Source organism: Mytilus trossulus, chromosome 1 (assembly GCF_036588685.1).
Source record: "Mytilus trossulus isolate FHL-02 chromosome 1, PNRI_Mtr1.1.1.hap1, whole genome shotgun sequence".
NCBI classification, from domain to species: domain Eukaryota; kingdom Metazoa; phylum Mollusca; class Bivalvia; order Mytilida; family Mytilidae; genus Mytilus; species Mytilus trossulus.
Genome location: NC_086373.1, coordinates 4628229 through 4647601, shown reverse-complemented (window position 1 = coordinate 4647601; position 19373 = coordinate 4628229). Strand labels below are relative to the sequence as shown.

The 19373-nt window shown below is 33.4% G+C and overlaps 2 protein-coding genes across 2 annotated transcripts; one reads left to right on the top strand and one right to left on the bottom strand.

The window, feature by feature from the left end:
- Positions 1–6966: 6966 nt before the first annotated feature.
- LOC134699019 (uncharacterized) lies at positions 6967–7437 on the bottom strand. Its single transcript, XM_063560713.1, has one exon. The coding sequence runs from the start codon at positions 7435–7437 to the stop codon at positions 6967–6969; it is 471 nt and encodes a 156-aa protein (XP_063416783.1).
- A 3342-nt stretch (positions 7438–10779) lies between these two features.
- Positions 10780–18150, top strand: LOC134712795 (alpha-L-fucosidase-like). The gene is made up of 8 exons (XM_063574671.1): positions 10780–11282; positions 11581–11687; positions 12294–12424; positions 12900–13033; positions 13401–13498; positions 14273–14405; positions 14917–15087; positions 15443–18150. Exons 1-8 carry the CDS (start codon positions 10945–10947, stop codon positions 15699–15701), a joined length of 1371 nt encoding a protein of 456 aa, XP_063430741.1. The 5' UTR covers positions 10780–10944; the 3' UTR covers positions 15702–18150.
- The last annotated feature ends 1223 nt before the right edge of the window (positions 18151–19373 follow it).

Genomic DNA, 19373 nt, shown 5'->3' with positions numbered 1-19373 from the left:
ATATGCTCAAAACTTGAGGTTAAAGAGGCATCTATAATAGTAATCAAAAGTACCAGGATTATAATTTAGTATGCCAGATGCGCTTTTCGTCTACATAAGACTCATCAGTGACGCTCATATCAAAATATTTATAAAGCCAAACAAGTACAAAGTTGAAGAGCATTGAGGATCCAAAAGTCTGTGTTGTTAAAGAACAACTTAAAAATTGAGTTTCATCTGCATAGATTACCATGTGCCCTCATAACATCTTGATAGTAAGGTCTGATCCAAAAAGGATGACAAACAATTGTGTTCCCATAATTCTACACCATTTGAGAAAATGAATTGTGTTACTTGAGTGCTTTGAACGTATTAAGCATTTATTTTAAAGTATAAAGTCATCATACTGATGCCAGTTGAAAATATATTTTATGTCCACACAGACAAGTAAAACCAACTGGATGAATCAACTTTAAACAGAAGTATGACCCAACGCACTACCATGTGTAAGATCACCTGCTCAGAATTCAAATGCATTCCCCATAATAAAACTAAAACGTCAGTTGAAAATGCAAAGCTGAAAAGATGATAAACATGCCAGATGGACTTCAATGGAAAGGTTGGATCTATTACAAAGTTAAAATACCTTTTATATAAAAATAAAGTGTATGATATGATTGAAATAGTTATCAAAGGTACCAGGATTATAATTTAGAAAATGAGATAACTATCCACCCTAGTTCAAATGAAGTGGATATAAGCAATCATATGCTAGTTATAAATAAAATTAACAGTACCAATTTTCTTGCACCAGATGCGCATTTCGACAATACATGTCTCTTCAGTGATGCTCGTGGCCAAAATATTTGAAATCCAAAGCTTATATAAAAGATGAAGAGCTATAATCCAAAAGGTCCAAAAAAGTATAGCCAAATCTGTGAAAGGAATCAGAGCTTTGCATGAGGGAGATACATTCCTTAATTCATAATAATTTCTAGTTAGTTATGAAATTGAAGTGTTCTAGTATTCCACTAATTTTAAGGGAAGACATCAAAAGATCAATGTAAGATAAAAAAAAAAAAAAAAAAAAAAAAAACTTAATTCAAATAGTTTGGGGGTGGGGGTTGAACTGCTGCAAGATTTGGTTATCTGACATTGATTTTTACATATATCCATATGGGTCAATAATTTTTTCCCAAATTAAGTTAAGAAGGGGGTAGGGGGTAAATGAAAAAACTATGTAAATTATGTTTTTTAACCTTCATTGAACTGTTGATGTCGTCCCTAAGGGTAACCATGAAATCTTTCTTCCTTGCAACTATGCTGGAGATGTTTTTCAGTTATGAATATACCTCCTTTTTGTTATTGCTATAAGGGGGACATGTTCTGGCATATTGTATCAGCTGTGATATGTAAATCCTGTATGTCAGGACAAAGGATATGTTATTAATTCAGAATGGGAAGTTTATCATACGACTGAAATCCTTAATTTTTCAAAGCTTTAGGTCATCCTTGTGTTCAATTTCAATAAACTGATCCTGATAAAAAGTTGCTATTCCTTTCAGTTAGTATTCTTTTTTTCACATATTTTCACCAATAAAGTTTTTTTTTAAACCTATAAATTTCAAATCAACATATCTATAAAAAAAAAATTAAATGATAAAGGATTACATATATTGCATATAAATTAAATCTTATCTGTTTAATCGAAGAGGATGACACAATATTCTTGCTTAGCAACTAATACTGAGCATATCAGTTCAGAGAGGAGGCATGCCTGAGGTTTCAGGATGTATTAATAAACGCACTAATGTTTTAAAACATCTTAATTGGGACAAAGGAGAAGAAAGCAACTGAACAGTACTTTGGCTAGATATTGCTTAGTCTTTTGAGTCCATACCTCATAAACTGGTAAAAATGACATTGAATAAGTACCATATTGTATCTGTTATCAGGGTCACACTTTGATCATAACGAAATGAAATTCACAGAAGGAATTTAAAGGAAATAGCAGAGGCTTATAAGCAGGGATATACACAACAGGATGTACTGTGTCAAAGATATTAATGACAGCAGCCATAAACCTCTGTCCGTGGAGACTGCCAGTAGGAGACACTCAGGTATAAGGCAATCACCAATGATGCATTTATAAAAGGCATGTGTGTGATAGCAAAGACAGTAATATTATAAGAAGGAGGAGGAACGAAATTCAAATTCCATTCTCAATTTTATTGGATATATCAACCAAGGATATTATGATCGTTATTGCTAAATGAGTTTCCTATATGGAAAGTTGAGGTTTAAGAGGGAAGATCAGTCCTTGTCTCAGACGATGGCTTGGTGTTCCAATGAAACTCAGCAGCATTGGCTTGCATAGTGCAGGGACTAAGCAGCGAGTGCCACTCAGATCGTTGACTTATATAAGAGGATATAGTGATAGAGGCAGAGACAAGACTATTAGACCGTTGGTTTTCCCGTTTGAATGGTTTTACACTAGTAATTTTGGGGCCCTTTATAGCTTGTTGTTCGGTGTGAGCCAAGGCTCCGTGTTGAAGGCCGTACTTTAACCTATAATGGTTTACTTTTTAAATTGTTATTTGGATGGAGAGTTGTCTCATTGGCACTCACACCACATCTTCCTATATCTAGTACCAGTGTCATTTTTGGTGTTACAATCAGGGGACAGACAACGATTTGGTTTAACATGAAAACCAAGATTTGACACAGCAGAAAAGCAAGAGACCGTATCTAGTACAGCAGGAAATACATTAAATAAAAGAAGAGAGCAGGTATATAATTGCAATAGGTATGCACTAGCAACGATGTCAAATAAGTTGGCAAGGGGCTAGAAACACGACCTTTGCCTAAAGCAAGATTTTGATTATGGAGGGATACTGAGCGAGTTTCCTACTATGATCTCCTAAAAATTCTATTCAAATCTCTATACATGGGGATTGATTGGTTGAAGATCAAATAAGCACTTTAGGTCCAATTAATTGATTAGTGTTTTAGGCCACTTTCAGCATTATGAAGATATTTCATGGCGGTCAGGTTTAATTGGTGAAGGAATCTGAAAAGAAACCACTGACCTTCAGTGGGAAATCTGACAATCTTTGTCAATTAAGATTGAAGTCGAGCACATCTACCATGTGCTTGGTTCGAACCAAAGCGTTAGTCTTCACAGGCTAGATTACTTACACCAATCGGACATTGAGGCCCCTGTATCATATGCAAGGACAAAATGTTGTTATCATTTCCAATAGCCCTAGGCCTGAAGGATGGTGTTTTCAAATGGTGACATGATAATTTACTGAAAATAATGGCGAGGTTGGACGGAGCAAAGACAGAACACTAGAATGCCTGTGGATTCTCGCAACAGCAACAGACTGCTGGAAGATGACTGCCGACATTCAGCAACGAACGTGTTTTCATCAGAAATAGCATCAACATTGCGTAAACCATATATTGTGTTCTGATCACAGGGGACACGGCAGACAGTCTAATTACTGGAACTGACAATCACGTGGGAAGAAAGGATGGATGAGGCAAACGAAAGAAAGATGGGAAAATACCAGCAGCTTGTAGACGATTAAATTCAACGAGAATGGAGGACGCGAGGACGTGGTGATTGATGATTGAAGTAAGGTGCTAGGTCTCTAAAGTGCAGACAGTATGAGAAGCGCTAGGGACCTAATGAGTTGTGGAAGCATAGAGGAAGAAGACTATTAAGCTTAAGATAATGCGACTGTCGTACAAGTGACAGATTTAGCGCTAAAAAACAGGTTCAATCCACCATTTTCTACATTTTAAAATGCCTGTACCAAGTCAGGAATATGACAGTTGTTGTCCATTCGTATGATGTGTTTTATCATTTGATTTTGCCATTTGATTGGGACTTTCTGTTTTGATGTTTCCTCGAAGGTCAGTATTTTAGTGATTTTACTTTTTCCAAAGTGTAGACAAGCAGGACTGTTTTCACAGTTGATATGAAGAAAAAGCGATGAGAGCTGGAGATTTATCACTAATGAATATGACAGAAGTATGCATAATAAACTGAAGATGATATGAGAGACTTAAACAACAGGCTCTGATGAATCACCATTCAGTGAAAGTACAGCAGTTACAACAGCTAAAAAAACGGGAGCAATGTTAACTATTCAGTTCCAGGTTCAGACACATGTATTGTCGAAATGCGCATCTGGTGCAAGAAAATTGGTACCGTTTATTTATTCAGACCGATCACCTGAGCAGGTGCACATCTTGATTTGATGTTGTTATGAAACAGAGCTGAAACAGACAAAGAAGGACGACTGCTCCTGATTATGGAAATGGATGAGCATTATCATGATGTTTGCAAGGTAAACCAAAAATAGGGTATACATTGGTTAGAGTTGATTTTTTTTCTATGTAGTATCCTAAATTCTATCCTATAAGAGTAGGGGCATTAAGGCCTTGTTTTGGCCCAAGAAAATAAAAGTTTTGATAACTATTTCAAATTGGCACATAATGTTTAACAATGCATAGAATCAAGAAATATAAATGAAAAACATAAAGATTTTTATCTGATGACGTCACAATTACGTCATATTGTGTACTACTTTCCCAAAAAACGATGAAAAATACAGAATTTATGCACTTTTCTATCTTTATTTCCGTTGTGAAACAACCTGCGCAGCCGAGAAACAACAAAATAATTTAACAGAAGCTTTATTATAACTACTAGTATTGGCACAATCTCACCAAATATAAAGTTGTTTCTTGGGTGCGCGCATACTTTTTCAATCTAAAATATACTTTAAATTTGATGAAAAAACAAGGAAAATTAACAAAATTAACAAAATGTACAAATTAAGTCTTGATTTGTTGTCATGGTAACTTGTTCGATGTCAAATTCGTTTTGTTTTTCATAGTCCCGAATACCTTAGTCAAGGTTTCAGTAAATTAAGAATATGTAAGATAACTTTTAAATTTGCAGTATTTTTTGGGCCAAATAAGGGCCTTATTGCCCCTACTCCTTTCATCTCTCAGATACTAGTATATTTGATAAAATCAAACTTAATGGGAAAAACTAAAAATGAATGAACAGGCAAAGTTGATGTATATGAAAGTGAAAAGAGGTTTTACACTGTATTTTTCTTCTCATCTTTAAGGAGGCTTTATTTCAATTGTACTAAACTTCTTCTTCTTCTCTGGATCTTTACACCCTTTGTAGGGTAACCATACTTCCGTATGTCGAACAGTTCCACCACCAAAGAAAATAAAAAATAATATATACATGAAGAATAAATTAACAATCGTAAAACAACAACATTATATATACACTATATTTACATTTTTTTTTAAGTCTTTATGTGTTTTTACAAAGGAGGTTTACATATTTTATTTTGAATTTTACATGGGAAGTTTACAGTTTAATACTTTAAACATGCAATTAAAGGAAAAATTTTGATTTTACTTTTAGCAGTTATTTTTTATATATTTTATTATTAATTTTTTAAAACTTTTTTTATTTTGTTTATTATTTTTGGTTACTAATCGATATTTAATATGATAACATTTACAGATTAGGTTACATATTCACTTTTTAGATAATTAACCAGATGAAATAAAAATAAAAAGATTTTGGTCTTTGCCCTTTAAAATTCTTCTTTTTATCTTTAAAGTTAATTTAACACTAAATTATTCGCTGTGTATTATGAGAACAATTAGTAAGATGATGTTTTTACAACTATTTATAGTTAATTCACAGAATATTTATGAACTGAAACTCTTAAGATTTAATAAGAAGGATTATACTGTTAAGTTTAGTATTAACTCGAATACATTTTTAAAATGTTTTGTTTAAAATTTTACATTGCTGTCCTCCCATCCTTGCCCCCATTCTCAGGCAGCCTTTTTCTTTGCTTGGTCTTTCATCACCAGTTGATATCGTGCGTTGTGTATGAGGAACACTAGTCTTCTTGATTGGAATTCTATTTGAGATATCAGGTCAGATGTGATTCTGTATATCTTTTGTATTTTTGTAATGTCCATTAATACTTGAATTGTCATTTCACATGTGGGATCTTCTACTCGCACATTCCCGTTTGTGGTTAGTAGGTTCTTAATTGTTTGTAATATTGGATCTCGCAGGTAATTCCACGCTTCACATTCTATAAGCAAATGTTCTAATGTCTCTTCTTTGCAGTCACAGGCTATACAATGATCTTCGGCTCCTTCTTTGTATATCTTATATCTTAAAGGTTGTAGAATATAAGTTCCAGTTAATAGTTTGATCTTGGTGGGTACTCTCTTGCTGTCTCTTGGAGATTGGTGCTTGATTCGTAATATTGGATGTATCTTCCCTGGCATGAATATATCACTGTTGAGGTATCTGAGGCCGTTATAGAGCTTAGCTAGAGATGATGTTCGTTCAATCCAGTAGGCATTGATACCTTCTTTAGCTTTATTTAACAGTTCATCCTTTTTCATCTGAATATCTAGCCACTCACTTGCATTTCCTAGATCGTATTTTAACATGATTGTTTTTACTTTAATAAACCAGCTGTTACTATTCATTGACTTGATGCACAATTGCCTCCTTGCTAGTTGTTTTTCTAAACTTTCGTTGGGTTGGGTACATACATTTATGAATAGGGTCATGACCTTTAAGTGTATTTGTGCTTCAACTGGTAGAATTCCCGTCAAGATGTTAATTGCCGGATCTGGTGTATTAGTTGAAAGTGACATCAGTTGTTTGAGCATTTTCTTTTGAAATTTCTCAAATTTCTCTAGATCCAGAGATTGTGGTGTTAATAGATCTATTCCATATAATAACACGGGCAAGATATAGATTTTAAACAGGTGTATTATAGTTTCCATATCTAGTCCATTTTCACCATGGAAGCCACTGCCAAGTAGAGCATAAGCACTTCTTCTTGATTTTTTTATATTCTCCTCAATATTTGCTATGATATTTTGCTTCAAAGAGTTCGTTCGGATTATTCCTTAATGCATAGCTGAGTCAACTCTCGGCATAATAGCTTCATTTAATGTATATTCTTCTAGTAGCGTGTCTTTCTTTGATGGCTTAGGTTTGATGTTAATAGCGACGCTTTTTTGGGGCTGTAGTTTATATCCTTCCATGCCAGCAAAAGTGTTTGCCATATTGATTTGTACTTGCATATCGGTCGTCTTTTTGCTCATGAGTGCGACATCATCTGCACATGCGCTAGTATTGCAGAGTATATTTCCGATTCTACATCCTAAATTTGATGTTTCCAGCATGTTAAGTAGAGGATTGATGTAAAGCTTGTATAGATCCGTACTTCGGACCCCTCCCTGGCGTACTCCTTGTAGTACATTAAATAGCTCTGAAGTTTTGCCATTCCATTTAACTGCACTTGTTGCATTTGTGTGCATACTCTGAATGATTGTCCAGTGTTTATCATAAATTCCAGCATGAAAGAGACGTTTCATTAGATGGGAATGTATGAATACATCAAAGGCTGATTTTGCGTCCAGCAGTACAAGTTCATATTCTTGATTGTTGTCTTTGGCTTCACGGTATATTTCTTCGACCGTAATGCTGCATTTGCCGGTCCTGAGCCTGCTGTAAATCCTCGTTGAGTTACATTTTGTGTTATAAGAACTGTTGGGTTGATCCTTAATTTCACAATTGTTTCTATCACTTTGTTTAACACAGGTAATACAGTGATTCCTCTGTAATTGGTTGCTATGTTTTTCTCGCCTTTGTTCTTAAACTTAAAAGGGAGTAATCCCTCCTTTAGCATGTCTGGTACCTTGCCTTCTTTGAATATTAAGTTTATGAGGTTCAGTAGCAACATTTCCAAATTTTTTCCTGCATGCAATATATGTTCGACAGTGATTCCGTAGATATCAGCTGATTTTCCTTTATTAATTGATTTGATAGCCTTTTGTAGTTCTTCTAGTGTGGCCGGTGGTATATTCTTATCTTTCACCATCTCCGTAATTAATCCTATTTCATATTCTACTTGCTGGTGATATTGTCTATTCTCTAAGACTGTAGATTCCTCTGGAGTTGCTAAGTTTCTAAAGTGCTGTTTGAAGCCTTCCATAATATTTTGCTCACCAGACATACATATGTCTCCTACGTGCAGATCCATGATAGTATTACCCCTGTGCTTTCTATTGCTCTTTACAAGTTGATGGAATAGTTTTGTATCCTTTGTTCTTGTTTCCATTATGCGTTGTTTCTCAGTATCTTTGACTTTAGCATTTTCAATTCGCACCTGTCGCCTAAATTCCTTTTTAGTTCTCAATCTTTGTTGGTATATATAATTTTCAGGGTCCTTTATTTTTCCTTGCTTGACCCACTGCGCATAATATTTACGCATCTCATCTAGGGCTAACTTTATATCTGCAGACCATACATTCAGTTTAGGTTTTGCGTTGTACCTAGGTTTGTTTGAGGCACATGTAGTGGCAGCATCATTTAGAAATCCATGCACCTGCTCTAAGACGGATGTAGCTTGTTCTAATGTTTCTAGCGGCATGTTCAATACAGAATCTGACTGTTCATTTGTAATGGCTACATATAGGTCAATATCAACTTTATCCCATTTGACAGCTCGGTTTGTACAGTCCTTAGTTAGATTTTTGCAATCAGCATCACTCGAGATTCCATATAATATTTTTATTTTTATAGGATGATGGTCTGACGTGTTGTTCATAATGCTATTCAACACTTGCTTGTGTGTTGGCTTGATTTTTCCAAGTTTATGTAGGAAGTAGTCCAGTTCTGAGCATTCTTCTCCATTGACCTCTACGAATGTCTTTCCTTCATTGTCGTATTTAAGCCCAGTCTCTTTTACAAATTTTTCCAGATAGTCCTTTCTCTTATTTATTCTATCGATGTTTCCTAAGTCTTCGTTTAGATCTCCTCCAATTATGATGTAATGTGTGAAATGATATTTTAGCACTATTTCATTAAGTTGGTCTATAGTGTCTTAAAATTCCTCATAATGGTCTCGACTTCCCGTTGATGGCAAATAAATTGATATTAATATCAGATTGTTATTATCTTTCCCCAAGACTTCCACGCATTGTATACGCGCTCTCTTCCGTCATCTAATGTTTTAATTATACTATCCAAATTCATTTTCCATATTATAGCTACTCCTCCATAACCTCTTAGCAAATATATCGGTGGGAGTGGATCATACTTATCCACCCCTTTAGCGGCATAGCTCACATTTGCATCAATTTCTCCTATCATTTTTAATTGTCCTTCAAATAACCAATGTTATTGAATAAGTACAAAGTCGTTTTGTCTAATCAGATCCCTAACCGTTGCACTGCATGATTTAATACTTTTACAGTTGAATGATACTATTTGCAGTGAAGTATTTGAGGCTTCTGTTGGTTGTGCTACCTGATCTGCCATTGGAGGCTTTGTTGGCCTAAAAAATGCTTTGGTGATTTGGGATTAACGGGTTGGCAACTAAGACTTGTTGATTGTGATTAGCTGACTCTATGTCAGAAACATCGGTTCTAGCACTATTGTTTCTGCTTTGCTCGTTACGTCTCCGGTCTTGTACCGTAACATGTTTTCTGTTATTCGGTTGTATGTACTGAGGCCTGCTGATTGATGTCAATTTTTGCGGTAATGATGGTATAGAGGGTCTTTCCTGTGGGGCAGTATTATGTACGAATGGCATCTGGGTTATGATGATAGGTGTCATTTGTCCTGTATTCTGGTGAGCATTATATATAAGCGGCGAAAAGTTGTACCGAACAGTATCGCTGTTGTTGATAGCATCAGAGCCTAAGACTTGTCCTCTATGGCCTTCATTTACATTATATCCTGATGTCATTATATTGCACCCTGGTTTAAAGCTTGTAGACTCTATTCTTGGCGGGTAGTTCATATTTACTTGTGCTACGCCATTGCAAACTTTGTTCTTGAGAGGGTTCTGGATGACCTCAGGGTTTGTAGGTACGCTCGTGCTTACTGTTGAGGCTATATTCATTGCAGCTCTACTATTTTCATGATGTATATCTAGTCTTTCATCAGTGATGTTAAGGCTCTCGGCTACTTTCTGTAGCTGATTTTCTACCTGGTCCATAACGAGATTTGTTAATTTTTCATGGAAGGCTAGTATTCTGTTGTTAATTTTTCCTTGCATTTGTTCATTTAATGGTGTTGAGTGCCCCATACCTTGCGTATTATTGATATTAGTACTAGTGTTCATGTCAAGTCTACGCTTCATTGTATTGACTAATGATTCCAATTCACAATTCTTGGATTCTAGGTACTGGCAACGAGTTTCCAGGAGCACTATTTTCGACTGTTCTTCTTTGAATATTTTTTCTTTTAACATGAATATACAATCAAGTCAACTATCATGTGCTAGGTTGGTGTCCATTAGAGAGAAAAAAATCAAACGTATGGTGAAATAAGAATCACGAGTCAACAGTAAAATAAGAGTTATGATACCAAGGGTGACATATCAAACTATAAGTTAAAGAGTGATAAAAAAAATCTTATATATTGTATGTCAAGAATGTTTCGAAATTGGGGAAAACCGGGTCCATTATTTAAATATATATATTCCAATTATTCCTTAACATTAAAGAATTATTGACAACAAACAACAATAAAATTAGAATAAGAAATTACTCATTGTTAAAAAATAAACATGCAAATTTGTGTATTTGTCTTATTTCGGTGAACTCGATGAATGTGTGGTTTATGTGTCCGTTGTGACATACTATACATGAATTATTTTAATATGGTTTGTAGATAAAACTACAGGGATATTCAAATCATCTTTGCCACGACTATTAAGAATCGAGTTGATATCTATACTGTGTTTTCATATATCAGAAATCTCTTGTACAATTTCTTTTGACATGACACTCTGCCTTGAAGCATAGCCTCTGGTCTGCATGTAATACCTGAGTTTACATAAATGTATCATGTGACATAGTAGTAAAAACAAAATGGCCACTTACCTGGTTTGTTTTGTTTTGCTATTTTCGTTTGTTAATTCATTGAAATACGATCCAACATGGGCATCTTTAGATGCAAGACCACTTCCAGGATGGTATGATGATGCTAAGCTTGGTATATTTATTCACTGGGGTGTATTTTCTGTACCAGCCTTTTCGTCTGAGTGGTTTTGGTGGCAATGGAAAGGCCAACCAATGCCGGCTGTTTTAGACTACATGCAGAAAAACTACCGTCCAGATTTTACATATGCAGATTTTGCAGCTATGTTCACAACAGAGTTTTTTGTTCCAGAAGAATGGGCTGAAATGTTTCAGGATTCTGGTGCAAAGTAAGAATTATTCCTATCTTCATGAAGAAAAGTGTTGAATTAAATTTTGTAATTTATATTACAAATCATCATAAGGACATGTTTTTAATTAAAAGTCAACATTACTCATTAAGACTGACGGTAGCAATCCCAGAGTGAGAGTTAGACACGGGGTTCTGCAGAACCCTTTACATTTTTTTTCAATATAAAACCAGTTGTTCAGCATTTTTGCTAAATATTTATTCATCATCTTGATACATGATTTATCATACATTCTGATGTTGATGTTTTTTAATCAGTTTATTTACTGCATTTATAGATATATTGTTTTGACAAGTAAACATCATGAAGGTTACACCAACTGGCCATCTAAGTATTCCTTTAACTGGAATTCTAATGCTACTGGTCCTAACAGAGATCTTGTTGGTAAGATTATTTACTACTTTACTGCATGTTACATGTATATGAATAAAGAGAGATGTGGATAGGAGTTCACCTGAAAATATAATATTAGACATATGCATCTATTGATGAGGGGGGATAGGACCTTTATCGGGACTCCGGGATCGGGTGTTTTTAAGCTTGGGATTTCAGGATTGACCCTTTCGGGATCCGGGAATTTTTTAAGACCGGATTTCGGGATCAGGAACTTCCTACCCCCTCTCATTGATGATTACTACACACATGTTCAAAATGTATCAACAATAGATAAGAAAATTCAATATATCGGGAAATACACATGCTACATTTATGAATTATGTGATAAATGAGCATTTCATAACGTTAAAAAAATTGGAATTTTTATCATACATGAACCTGCTACTTTTTTGGTAAATAAAAAGACAGAACATTTTATCTGTGGAATATATGGCTTATGATCCTCGATCATGCTTCAATGATCTCTAAATGTAAATGATAAATATTTTTCATTTATTATTAGTGGTATTTTAAAAATTACATAATGTATACCCTCCATTAAATGTAACATGAATAATGTAAACAGTTTAGTTTGTGTATTGTTAATTTTTACAGGTGAGTTAGCAGCTGCAGTTAGAGCTAAAACACAGATGAAGTTTGGACTGTACCACTCACTGTTTGAATGGTTTAATCCAAGATATTTAGATGACAAAGGTTCAGGATTTAAGAAACAAGACTTTGTCAAGGTAATGTTTTACAAACTAATCAATATTTTTGTTTCGTCAATTATGATGTCTACATGTCAATCAATTTTAAATAAAACTCATATATTTTACAGGTAAGGATACAAAAAAAACCATTTGAATATATAGTACAATTGACATGGACAACAGGTCAAGTAGAATTAATCAAGATTTATAAAAAAAAATGTTCCCAAATAAAAAATAAACAATAGTTGGGGAAACAAATATAGAGAAAACAGATCATCTGATCTAAACGAAATGTTAAAAAATATAACAGCCTATATATTCCTTGTTCAACTTTGTCTAAAACATTGCAGCCTTTGTTGTTTTACTATATTATGTTACTTATATACATGTATAACAGAAATGAATTATTTTAGCATTAGAATCATGGATATGTATAGATAAAAGTACATTTTTTGATTTTGAGTACACTGTAAGTATCTGTAACAGTAATATCTAAATGATCTTTTTTCAGACTAAGACTATGCCTGAATTATATGAACTTGTGAATGCTTACAAACCTGAAGTTATTTGGTCTGATGGAGACTGGGAGGCCAATGATACATACTGGAATTCAACCAACTTCCTGGCTTGGCTTTATAATGAAAGGTTGGTATCAGCTTCAGTTATATGAGTAACCACCGAATAAAATGTTACAAGTTATGAAAACTGTGTGCAAATAGGCCACAATTTTAAAGAAATTCAAAATTCATGAACTCATCAAGCCAACAAGTACAATATATGTTAATCTGAGATAGGCCCACATGGTACCTAAGTTTTTTAGGCAAAGGGAATTCTTAAATCTATTGAGTAGATATCAGGTGTCATTTATGTCTCACAAATTGTTACCAGATAAAGAAGATGATTTTTTGATGTATTTCTCAATTTTATATAAATAAAAATGTTCACACCAAGTTGGTAAGATTTTTGTAATTATAATGGTACTAAGTAACATCATTTTTGCTCACTTTTGCAGTCCTGTGAAAGATACAGTAGTGACCAATGATAGATGGGGATCTGGGTGTTCCTGTAAACATGGAGGATTTTATACATGTTCTGATAGATATAATCCAGGTATTTATACTATTATGGTATATGTGCTTAATTATCTCCTACTTATATGGTTTTCATTACTTTTATAAAATTGGATACTGTGAAAGATTAATTATACCTGGGATTACTAAGTCCACTATAAGAGTTAAAACATAGAGTCAAATCTAGTAATCATGTATCCTATTAGTCTAAATAAGTATAGGATACTTGTTCAAATAATCATGGCGTCTTGAAAGGCTATTATACTTTTTTGCCTAGACGCCTAACTAAACTTGGAAAATTTTGACAGACCCAAATTTCTTTTGTTTTATATTATCTGGAAATTAAGGTCCTTCAATTTTTACCAAGTTTGGTGCAAAACTAAACTTTGTAGTCCTGAAAAGAGTCATCTTAAGGAGAAATCAGCTAAATATTTTAATAAAGCAGTAAATTATCTCTCAAAGTCCAACTGAACATACGAGTTAGCTGTGGTGACGTCGATGTAAGGCTTCAAAGCAAAAAAGTATAAAAGCCTTTCAAGACGTTATAATTGTTTGAACAAATATCCTATAAGTTTTGGAAATTCATTTGGATTTTCCTGACGGACAGAAAGCTTAAGTATGAAGTAAACTCACAAAAGTGACTTGAATTATAAAGTATGAATATTAAAATGGAAAAAATTCATTACATGTATTGAGGTAAAAGGACAATATCAACCAAGTTATGTGCATTGTATATGATGTATTGAGGAAGTAAAGAAGAATGTGGAAAAAAACTGATTACCAAATTGAATTTAAGTTTTTGTTTTGTTTTAAGGCAAGGTGCAGAAACACAAATGGGAGAATGCAATGACAATAGACAAATTTTCCTGGGGATACAGAAGAAATGCTAGGCTTGAAGACTACCTTACAATAGAGGATCTTCTTAAACAGTTTATTTCTACCGTCAGGTATTAAATAAATTTAGTACTTGGTATTCCTTGATAAATGTTTTTATGCCAGTATTAATTTCACTTTGTCTCCCAGACAAAGATGAAAGTCAACAAGTTAGAGGTGGGATCCTTTGTGGGTTTTATAGAATAAGGAGATAGATATAGGAAGATGTGGTATAAGTGCCAATGAGATAACTCTCCATCTAAATAACAATTTATAAAAATAAACTATTATAGGTCAAGGTAGGGCCTTCAACACAAAGCCTTGGCTCACACGTAACAACAAGCTATAAAGGGCCCCAAAATTACTAGTGTAAAACCATTCAAATGGGAAAACAAACGGCCTAATGTATGATTGCCAATGAAATAACTAATTTCCTGCTTTGTCATCATTTAGACATTAAAACCTCAATGGAATTTAAAGAAACTTAACTCAGCAGCAGTTCTATATTTTTTATTTACTCATAATAGGACTTATTCTTTTTTATCCAATCAAGTATTTTATTAAGTTTCCAATATTTCCATTTAGCTGTGGAGGCAATATGTTGATGAATGTTGGGCCTACAAAATATGGGAAGATTAGTCCTATTTATGAAGAGAGACTCCGTCAGATGGGACAGTGGCTACGTGTAAATGGAGATGGGATCTACGGAACTAGACCCTGGGTTCACCAGAACGACACTATAGTTAAAAATGTGTGGTAGGTAGAAAAAGTATACTGATGTTCAACCAATCAATAAGATTTAATAAAAAAAATATATATTTTCACAAGAGATAATTAACTTTCGAGTTTAATTTCATGTTTAGATAAACAATGTTTGTTAAATACTTATTCTGTGAAATTGAATCCATGTATTTTGTCCACTAGCAGTTGAATACCACTTATAAATCTGCTCTAACAATGCCTATGATGATATAACAATATATTTTTTTTCTTCAATACTTGTGTATTTTTAAAAAAAATGTTTTTTCTAGACTGACTTCCATCTTGTTTTCATGGTTTTTGTAGTCTTAAAATTCTTGTAGTATATAATAGTGAATACATCTCATTCTAGGTATACAATGAAGAAGGGAGCTACAGAAACTGATGTTTATTCTATACTGCTTGAATGGCCAGACAATAACTTGGTCAAACTTGGAGCATCTATAACATCAAAGGACACAACTGTCACCATGTTGGGATATACTGATAAAGTGACATGGACTGCTGGTCCTGGTGGGAAGGGAATCTATATACAGATACCACCCCTGTCTGTGGAAACAATGCCATGTGAATGGGCGTGGACATTTAAAATGACAGGTTTACAGAACTAATCAGAATTGTGCTCCTTTTTTCAAGCAATATTGGTAAACTCCAAAATAGCCAGAGACCTGTAAAATGTAAAAGACAATTTTTTGTTGGAATTCCTATCTGGGTAGTGAAAAATAAGATACATGAGGGTTTTTTTTTCAAATCTTGTATGATGAAACAAATGTTTTCAAACGTGTAGAAAGATAATTCATTTATTGTCTGCAATATGATATAAACATTATTGTATGGATATAAGCATTCTTCCTTGTATATACTTCTGCTTTTAAGTCTATTGCATACTTAAAATTTAAACAAGGGTTTTAAACCATGTCTAAAATTTATCATTTTAAGTTAATGAAAACATGTGTGATAGATATGTCATTAGATATAATTCATTTTTATACCCCCACTTTAAAAAAGGGGGGGTATACTGTTTTACCTCTGTCTGTCAGTCCGTCCGTCAGTCCGTCAGTCAGTCCGTCCCATGAAACTTTCATCACATTTTTCTCAGGAACTACAATACATGGATTTCTGAAATTTGGTTTCAGGGTTTATCTAAGACAGTTATACCGTGTGATGTGTTTTCAGATTGATCACTTGACAACTTCCTGTTTACCGAACACTGGTATGATTTTACACATGATAGCCAAGTTGAAAATTTTTGTCACAATTTTTCTCAGGAACTGCAATACAAGGATTTCTGAAATTTGATTTCAGGGTTTATCTAAGTCAGCTTTACGGTGTGATGCGTTTTCAGATTGATTACTTGACAACTTCCTGTTTACCAAACACTTGTATGATTTTACACATGATAGCCAAGTTGAAAATTTCCGTCACATTTTTCTCAGGAACTACAACACAAGGATTTCTGTAATTTGGTTTCAGGTTTAATCTAAGTCAGCTATACAGTGTGATGCGTTTTCAGATTGATCACTTGACAACTTCCTGTTTACCGAACACTTGTATGATTTTACACATGATAGCCAAGTTGAAAATTTTCGTCACATTTTTCTCAGGAACTACAATACAAGGATTTCTGAAATTTGGTTTCAGGATTTATATAAGTCAGTTATACCGTGTGATGCGTCTTGCATATTTTTACACTATTAATATTATCCACTTGTGGCGGGGGTATCATCAGTGAGCAGTAGCTCGCAGTTTCACTTGTTTAGTTATTTTTTTGTATATCTTAATGGAATTGTGCTGTGTACAAATATTATCAAAAATGTGTGATATGTCATTTAATATTATAAAGTGTCTTTTTATGTGATTACATATCGTGGGAATATTTGTTACTTGGTCAGAAAAAAAAACTGACACTAGACTCTATGAATGAATAGTGTGTAAAATTTCGTTTTATATTATTTATGCTCATAATAATGTGGCTACCCATTTGTATTGAAAAGTGCAATATACAATCTTTATGAATATAAGATATTTAGTGCTTTGAATTTTCCTACATAATTAATGCAGAAGAAATATATGAAAACAAAAGATATAAAAATTCTTATAGTTCTGTGTGAATATAAGAATATAATGACTCTTAAAGATCATCTGCCCAAAATCTTAATATTTCTTGATCTTTGGCATTGATATTATTTGTTGTACAGCCTTAAAGGGTTTTAAGACTGAGAAAGAGGTAAATTAAATAACTAGAACTATTGTTTGTAGATGCAGCAGGATTTTTTTCTGATAGATTTTTGATATTTTATATCACTATTAAAAATGTTAAAATTAAACTCTCAACAAATTATGTCCAAAATATGTTGGTTGAAATAAATAAGAGGTGTATCTGAAAAAAAATGCATAAATAGTTGTGAGGGATCTGATTCAGCTTGGTAGCTTTTGTTTTTATAAATTGTTTAATTCCATTCATCTTGTTAACTTTTGATGTTACAAATGATAAAAATGTAAGTAATTTAGCACAGTTAACCCTACTGTGGTAAAATGTAACAAGTAGCAAATAAAAAGAGTATTATTATTTTGCTAATCAATGAAAACCATTGAAATTCTGAACCATTTGAGTCTGCATCACACTGTGGATTCATTTATTTTTGTGGGTACTAATTTTCGTGGATTGTGAAAAACTCACATATTAGAGGATATTTAAATTCGTTGTGTTGGAAAAGATTGCATGCATTTCTTTGGAAAATTTGTATTTCGTTGAACATTTAAATTTGTGGTTCCCCTGTTCCCACCAAATCAAGGAAAATTGGTATCCAACGAATATTAATGAATCCACAGTAGGTGCAAAAAGGACTTGACCATGGAGATGTTCGTTATAAAAAAAAACAATCAATGAGAAACTCAAATCAATACGTATACATGGATAAGGAACCAATCTTGTGTGAATGTATGTGCATACTTATACATTCCTATGACATTTCTGTCATTATTTTTTTTTTATATATATTACTTTTACATTTTTGTATTTGATTGAAATCCTTATTTTATTAAAATAAATGTTAACAACTGAAGACTTTTTGTTTTTCACGAATTCAGTCTGCAAATACCAAGTCTTGAAGTAAAATAAGTAAAAAATAAGATGCATGTATGTCATATGCAAACATGATCAATTTAGAGGTTCATAAAACTTGAACTTTAAGAGGCTTAGACAATCTGTGTTATGAAAGTACCAATCAGACATTTGATTTCTCTCTGCATATATTTCCTTGTGCAGTCATAGCCTTATGCTATTAAGGTTTGAAACAATAAGGATGTCCAACTGTAGTGCTTTCATATATGTCAGAAAATAATGTCCATTAAAGGCGCAATGGCTTGCACGTTTGACAGTACGATGATGTCAGTTGAATGTAGGTGTCGGATTCAAACACACAATTGAAAGCAAAAGGAATAACAAACTCCAAACAGAAATTTGGCAGTCTAAGAGGTTAAGCATCCTGTTCAATATTCATTCATTGCCAATCATGCAATTCCAATATACGTTGCAAGAAAAAGGTCAAAGACATTATCATGTTAGATGGACCCCAATGGAGATATCGATTTATAATGTCTTGATTAATATATGAAACTTAAATAATCTCTAAGAACAATCATGGAGCTTATTACATGTCGATCTTTTTTACCCATATCTTGATTTTAAAATGGGAATATACATCTGTATACTTTATTGCCATGATAGAAGTATTTCTGGACTCATTAGGTCCTATCTCTAATATTACATTTTTATATGAGTTAGCAAATGATTTTCGAGTATTTTCATGATTTAGCTTTGGTTCAGTAAATTCAAACAGAGGCTCTGGTGGAGTAGCTATTCTTGTAAGGAACAAATTTGGGTTTAAGACTTATAATTTATTTGTTGATAACGACAGAATTTGTGCTGTCAAATTATCCAAGCATGGTTATGAAAGTTTATGTATCATGGGTACTTTACTACCGTCAACAAATCTTTCAGCTGAAGAGTATTTACAATATTTTCAAACTGTGTGTAGTATTTATGATAGAATGTCAGTTGATTGTGTAACAGTAATAGATGGTGATTTTAATACTGATATTGCAGTAACAAGTTTAAGTAGTAAATCAAAAAATGTCATAGACTTCATTACAAAAAATAATTTATCTCCTGTCCCATTGATGTCCGGTCGTAAAGGCCATGATTTTACATTTAGGTCTAAAGATATGACACGTAAAACTATGATTGATTATATTTTCATTCCAGAATTCTTTTGTAATGG

Coding starts and splice junctions, on each gene's coding strand:
- LOC134699019 (XM_063560713.1), bottom strand. CDS start 7,437: ATGAAACGTCTCTTTCATGCTGGAATTTATGATAAACACTGGACAATC.
- LOC134712795 (XM_063574671.1), top strand. CDS start 10,945: ATGGCCACTTACCTGGTTTGTTTTGTTTTGCTATTTTCGTTTGTTAAT. Junction 11,283..11,580: donor TTTCAGGATTCTGGTGCAAA/GTAAGAATTATT, acceptor CTGCATTTATAG/ATATATTGTTTTGACAAGTA. Junction 13,499..14,272: donor TTCTGATAGATATAATCCAG/GTATTTATACTA, acceptor TTTTGTTTTAAG/GCAAGGTGCAGAAACACAAA.